The sequence below is a fragment of the Nanorana parkeri genome, unplaced genomic scaffold, assembly GCF_000935625.1.
Source record: "Nanorana parkeri isolate BGI_ZX_2015 unplaced genomic scaffold, ASM93562v1 scaffold973, whole genome shotgun sequence".
In the NCBI taxonomy this organism is placed as follows: Eukaryota; Metazoa; Chordata; class Amphibia; order Anura; family Dicroglossidae; genus Nanorana; species Nanorana parkeri.
In genome coordinates, this window is record NW_017307241.1 from 238,582 (window position 1) to 245,756 (window position 7,175).

The window sequence follows — 7,175 nt, forward strand, 5'->3', positions numbered from 1 at the left end:
CACTCAGTCCCACCCCCTGGCCGCCAAGGATGAAGCAGCTGTGCCTGCTGCAGGAGTCAGGTAAGGCCAGTGCGGGGGCGCGTGCAGAGGGGGAAGGCTAAAAAGCTGTTATGATTATTTACATTTTTAATGTATTGCTGGGACTTGTCCTGCATAGCTGGTGTATTCTGCATTGCTGTATAATGATAATACAGCGATGCAGAATAGCACCACCTCTGTAGGACTACAAGTCCCAGCAGTAGATTATATTATTAAGTAGGCGTGCGTAGGTGCGTGCATGCGGGGGATGGGGGGCTTGGCCGGAAAAATGCACCTTCGCCTGAGTTGGCAAAAATCCTTGCACCGGCCCTGGTTATCACTAGAGGGATCACCAGCAGGTGGAAGGAAGTCCTGATTCCCCTATAAGTATATTTCACTTAATTTAGAATAATGTGTCCAATACTGGAGACCTCACTTATAAGAAGATATTGATAAGACAGAACAAGTCCAGGGATGGGCAACAAAACTGGTGAAAGGCCTGAGGGATAAAACATATCAGGAGAGTCTGCAATAACTTAATACGTGCAATCTTGGGGAAAGAATAGAAAGGGGCGGGGGCATAATTGAAACCTTTAAAAACATGAAGGGTATAAACAAGGTTCAAGAGGACAGTACTTTAAATTTAATGTTAAGAAAAAGAAAACAGGGATGTGACCTCAAACTAGCAGAGGGAAAGGTAAAAGCTAACCTTAGAAAGTTTTTATTTACTGATGAAATAGTTGATACTTGGATCAGACTTCCAGCAGAGACAGTGAGTCAGTCAACAGTAAGTGGATTTAAACGTGCTTGGGATATAGATTCATACTCAAACAAAAAAAAAGTTAAATAAAAGCAACAACAACAAAAATCAAGAAATGAGCAATAGCAATGGACCACTTTGTTTTTTTCTGCCGTCACTCTTCTATGATTCTATGTTTTCTCCTTGGTATGGAGTTAACTCAAGCAAGACTGCCTGTGTTTCTACTTGAAATAGAATTGGTAGCACTTCCTGATAAACAGAAAGTCATGTCAGACTGATTAGAAGAACCTAACTCTAAGTACCTTGTCAAAGCAAATTACTTTTTAATACAATTTCTATCTCTTAGAAACATACTTTTTCACTCTTTGTTTCTAGAATTTAGAAGGCCTACATACCATTTCCCTGCTGAATAAAATGACCTTACTGACCATTATATTAGAATTTCAAGCAAAACTTTTTTTTAGTATTTGGATAGAGCGAGGAAGCCTTATAACCACGGTCAGCATTTTTATTTTCAAAAAACATCTGTGTCCCATTGGAGAGATTTCCCTTTACTTCCTGTCTGATAGCCACAAGAGGAAGTGAGAGGCAATCCCTCCAAAGTGAGGGAAATTCCTGGTGGTTAGCAGTGTGACCAGAACTAGTGTCCCCAATGGGCGATTTCAACAACATGACAACCCAAAATGTGGGATTTCCTTTCACTTTTACTTTCAGTAATAACATTGATTATCTTGTTACAATGGCGCTGGGAAGTGGGTGGAATATATTAGGCAACAATTGGACAGTTTGCCCCTGACTTTGATGTGTTGGAAGCATAAAAAATAGGCAAAAAAGGGGATTTCAGTAACTTTGACAAGGGCCAAATTGTACTGGCTAGACAACTGATTTTAGAGCAACTCCAAAACTGTAGCTGTTATGTAATGTTCCTGGTTGCAGTAGTCAGAACCTACCAAAAGTGGTCTGAGGAATGAAAACTGGTGAACCAGCGACAGGGTCATTGGCAGGCAAGGCTCATTGATACACAAGAGAAGCAAAGGCTTACCCATGTAGTCTGATCCAATAGAAGAGCTACTGTAGCTCAAATTGCTCAAGAAGTTATTGCTGGTTCCAATAGAAAGGTGTCTGATCACAGAATGCATTGTAGTTTGTTGCATATGGGACTGTATGGATGTGGATGGCCGGGTGCATGTGTGTCGTTTATCTGGGGAAGAGATGGCACCAGGAAGAAGGCAAGTCAGTGGAGGCAGTGTGATGCTTTGGGAAAAGTTCTGCTGGGAACCTTTGGGTCCTGCCATTCATGTGGATGTTACTTTGACATGTACCATCTACCCCCCCTAAATGGACACAGCATTCCCTGATGACAATTGCCTCTTTCAGCAGGATAATACGCCCTGCTGCACTGCAAAAATGATTCAAGAATGGTTTGAGAAACACAACAAAAGGTTTGAGGAATTGCCTTGGCCTCCAGATTTCAACCTAATCGAGCATCAGTGGGATGTGCTGAAAAAAGAAGTCTGATCCATGGAGGCCGCACTTCGCAACTTACAGGACTTAAAAAATCTGCTACCAATGGTTTGTTGCCAGAAACAAGAGAGTACCTTCAGAGGTCTAGTGCATTCCATACTATGATGGGTCAGGGCTGTTTTGGTGGGAAAAGGGGAACCTACTAGTGGTCATAATGTTATGGCTAATCGGTGTATATATAAAAACTAAATTCTGATCCTGATGGATATAAAAGTAACGTCCTCTTACATTTTGCCAGAGTATTTCTGACTACATATATAATTTGTATCTTTGAATAACTACAGGCACATAATGTAACTTGCAGTATTGCTGAATTATTATGCATCAAACCAGACATATTGCTATAGTTTGGACTCGTGAAAACTTCAGCAGTGCAGATTCAAGCGAGAAAGCTAAATATATTTGCATATGTTGCATATGTTCACACATCATTAACTCGAGAAAAATTAGAGGGAATCACATCTAATGTTTAATCTTCTTTAAGCTTTATTTCTTGCACACAACATCCAGACAGCTATCAGTTGTCTTCCCTCTTCTAGACAATACCCCAGATTTCCAGACATAAAGCTTGCCAGCCAATAAAAACAACTGGCAGTTCTGCCGCTTTGTGTGAAAATCAAATAACAAAATGTAATACGTATACATAATTCATAATCTTCATGGTGCAGCATTTAAAAAAGAACAAGATTTACTCTGCCGGAAAACAGCATATTTACTTAAAACAGCAACTGAAAAGTGATAAAGTGTTCATTAAATGGAGAAAAAAAACACAGAAAAAGTTTCCTGTACACCAAATGTTTTATGGCATTATTTCAAATGTATTACGCATCGTAGAGTGAACTGAAGTGGAGAGCTATCATTCAGACAGATCAGCTACGTGACACCAAGAGATTTCTTACTCAATGGTTTCTCAAACCATCTGTTGACTTCTCTTGCTTCAAAATAGGTTGTCTCTTGATTCAGGTATAAGTTATCCTTTTATAAAAGTTTCCATAATAATTTGAAAAGAGTTCTCTTCAACCATCATTATTGATATACAGAGGTTGATTTACTAAAGGCAAATAGGCTGTTCACTCTGCAAGGCAATTAGCAGGGGAGGTTTCTCCTTAGTGAATGAGGTGAAGCTCTGCTGATTTCCATCAGCCAATCATGTGCAAGCAAAAATACTGTTTTTTTCCCCCACAAGTAAGTTCTTATTGTTTAAGAATTAACAAAAGCAAGTACACAGACATTGGACAAATGCTTTTGAGCATCCATAAGAGGTCCAAAACAATACAATAAAGGAAATCGGGGCATGTGTGAAGGAGGGTATGTTGTTTAGGATGGCTTTGCATCCAACCATTAAACAGAACTGTGCGCACAATAATTACTGCAGGATACATTGCTGATCTCTGTACTGTGTGGCACACCGCTGACCTCTGCACTGTGCACAGCACTGTTGACCTCTGTACTGTGCATCACACTGCTGATCTCCGTACTCTTCATTACACCTCTGACCTCTGTCTCCCTGCCCCTCACTTGCTTGTCACTGGTGAGGCATCGCGACCAAACGGGTTCAGAAACGTCGCCATGTTGTGACATCACAGAGGCCAATAAAATATTGACTGAACTTGAGCTGGAGTGCGAGTGACTTCTTCATACTTATACTGTTAACAATCACACTCCTATCACTCTTAGGCAGGCCATACATGCTGGGATCAATAAGATCTCAGCATGTACAGAGCTGTTACTAAATGCTGTTTCTCAGAAGCATTTAATGACAACTCTTATTAGATGTGCGGGGCTTCTGATGGCCCTGAGTGACAGTTGATCCCAGTATACAGTATATGCTGGGATCAGTGACGTGCGGTACCTCTTGCTCGGGGTGAGGCATTCCGCCGCCAAAGCTCCGCCTCCTGCCAGCTGAAGCTCCACCCCCACCCAACCTGTCCCCCAAGCTAGTGTAAAGGAGGAAGGGAGGAGACAAGAAGGAGCCTCCCTGTCCCTCACTTGCTCCTCACCGCTGAGGCTCCGTGACAGGTTACACAGCGTGGAGGATTTCCCGGCTGTGCAACCTGTTAGATGCCGATCTGAAAGGAGAAAAAGCTGTCAGCTTCAGACATGAGAGCACCCACCTGAAATGATGGCAGATAGCACAGGAAGCAATAGCTTCTTTGCTATCTGCAGGTTTTTTTGTTGTTTTTTTTTAGTATTCTGACAGCTGCTGCCTTTAGAATAAAAAAAAAAACAAACACCATAGGAATGCATAGCTAGATTCCGATTGGCTATTTCAATTTGTAATATCCAAAAGCAAGCTGGCTATTGCACCCACCCTCTGCTGCTTTCAATCACTAGAAGAGGACCTGATGGAGAACTTCAGGTCCCCCTTTGCTTATTGACAGCAGCAGTGGGCGGGTGCAATAGCTAGTTTGCTATTGGCTATTGCAAAGTGAAATAGCCAATAGGAATCTAGCTATGCATTCCTATGGTGTTTTTTTATTTTATTTATTCTGACGGCAACTGACGGCCCCAATGTCAGAAAAGAAAAAAAAAAGAAAAAAACTGAGCAGAGTAAACCTTTCCGGGAGAAAGTGTTTCTCACCCGGGCGGCCGGGAGCCGCTATCTAACAGTGGGATACCCCCTCATGACATACAGAGTACTCCTTTATCAGCGAGGCGGTTATTCATTGAGCTGCCGAAGGGGGGCCGAGTAGTTGCACCATGGGCCTCTGGTTGTACTTACCCCCTGGGCCAAACGTTGCCAGTCAACCCCTGGCAGGGACTGATGTGAATGTGCATAGTGCCAAACGTTGCCAGTCAACCCCTGGCAGGGACTGATGTGAATGTGCATAGTGCACATTCACATCAGTCCCTGCCAGGGGTTGACTGGCAACGTTTGGCCCAGGGGGTAAGTACAACCAGAGGCCCATGGTGCAACAACTCAGGAATGTAAAGCACTGCGTAAAGTGTTGGTGCTAAATAAATACCTGTAATAATAAATAGTAATGATAAAAATGTGTAGCTCAGCATCATCATGAGGTGGCTCGCACACAAGCAATCATGAGGGGACCTTCTTTAGGATTGTAAGCACGCCATGCATGGTTCACTTGAGCAGCAAAAATTAATATAAAACGGCTGCAATATATCAGAGCGAAAACTTTTACAGATGATGGCAGGCAAATTATGATGTATGGTAAATTCTAATAAAAGAAACGTATCCTTGAGTTATATTTTTGTATAAAGGTGGACTGGTTAATTCCTCTCTTTACCCCCCTATAGATCTGGCTCTGATGGTGACAGGTCCTCTTTAATATGCACATCATCATCATCTACCATACCCCCGGACCACTCCGCACAGCTCCCCCAGGGCCGCAGCCGCCTACCCCTCCCACTCACGAGCTCACTGGTCACGCCCCAACACAAACCCCGCCCTCTCTGTCTTACCGTGCGCAGGTCGGACTCCTGATTGGCTGACGAGTAGACAAGTAGCAGCTGGAGGAGCGCGCCGTTCAGCAGATGTACAGTGCCGGGAAGTTGATCGTAGTCTGTCCGCATAGAGCGCCCTGCGAGCGGGCAGCGGACCCCGCGACTTTCCGCTTCCTCCCAACATGCTACTTCTGACCGGACCGCTCCTCCTGCTACTGCTGCCCGCCTGCCTGGCGCCCGTTCCCCGCACCGTCTACTCCAACCATTGGGCTGTGCGAGTGCCCGGGGGAACGGAGGTGGCGGCGCAGCTGGCTGACAAGTACGGCTACCTGAACCTCGGCAAGGTGGGCACACTGGAAGTTCCTTGTTCCTATCCCCCCCAGTCACAGTCCAGCAGATCGCATGTTACAGTATAGCGTTCTCCAACTCCGGGGCACTGCAAGGGGGGAGTGGGGTAGATTCGTGTGTGTCCTGGCATCGGCTGTGTGTATGGAGACCTACACCACACAGCACGGTGACCATAGAATGAGGCTGACATTGCAGTAGTGTAGTCACTATTCACCCTGGAGGCGACAGAACAACTCTGATAAATGTGATCTCAGGAGCTGACACTCTTCTCTCCTCCGACACATGTTTTCAAAAACTTCCTCCAATGTCTGTTCTTACAGTGATACTAGATCGGGTTTAGTGCTTGTCATGATGTGGGGGGAGAAAAGTTTGATCCTTACAGTATGGAGTGTTTTATCAGCTGAGATCATGGGGCATGTTCAGTTGCTGAATTTAATTGGTGGAGTGTGTATATTTATGTGTGTGTGTGTGTATTCATATAAATATATGTATATATTTATATAAATGTGTGTGTGTCCTTAACATTTGGCAATACAAACATTCAGTTGTATGTGGCTTTTGATTTGTATGTTTTCCTTTGCACATGGGTGATGGATCCGGTCATTTGTTCAGTTGCTTAATTTAATTGATGGTGTGTATGTAATATGTGTGTGTATTAAATGTGTGTGTGTATTTATATAAATATATGTATGATGTGTGTATATATAAATGTGTGTGTCCTTAACATTTGAGAATACAAACATTCACTCGTATGTGGCTTTTGGTTGTATGTTTTCCTTTGCTCATGGGTGATGGATCCGGTCATTTGTTCAGTTGCTGAATTTCAAGTTAGAGTTTTAAGTACGTCTACCTGAACCTTGGCAAGGTGGGCACACTGGAAGTTCCTTGCTCCTATTCCCCCAGTCACAGTCCAGCAGATTGCATGGTACAGCATAGCGTTCCCCAACTCAGGGGCACTTTATGCTGTGTGTATGTATGTATGTATATATATATGTGTGTGTGTAATATAAATAAATAAATATATAGATATATATAGATATATATAGATATATCCATATAATGGGTGTACGATATTGCATTTAAAGTAAAGCTGCATCATGGATTTACAAGTCGGCAGTGC

The 7,175-nt window shown here is 43.3% G+C and overlaps 1 protein-coding gene across 5 annotated transcripts in view; it reads left to right on the top strand.

The window, feature by feature from the left end:
- The first annotated feature begins 5,769 nt into the window (after positions 1-5,769).
- Positions 5,770-7,175, top strand: part of PCSK6 (proprotein convertase subtilisin/kexin type 6) — a 157,582-nt gene continuing 156,176 nt past the window's right edge. For all 5 annotated transcript variants that reach the window (XR_001941756.1, XM_018566763.1, XM_018566762.1 and 2 more), the window contains exon 1: positions 5,770-6,051. Coding sequence is in view for 4 of the 5 variants with exons in the window: in XM_018566763.1 (XP_018422265.1) it covers positions 5,890-6,051 (162 nt within the window). In the remaining variant the exon portion in view is untranslated. The remainder of the gene's footprint in view (positions 6,052-7,175) is intronic.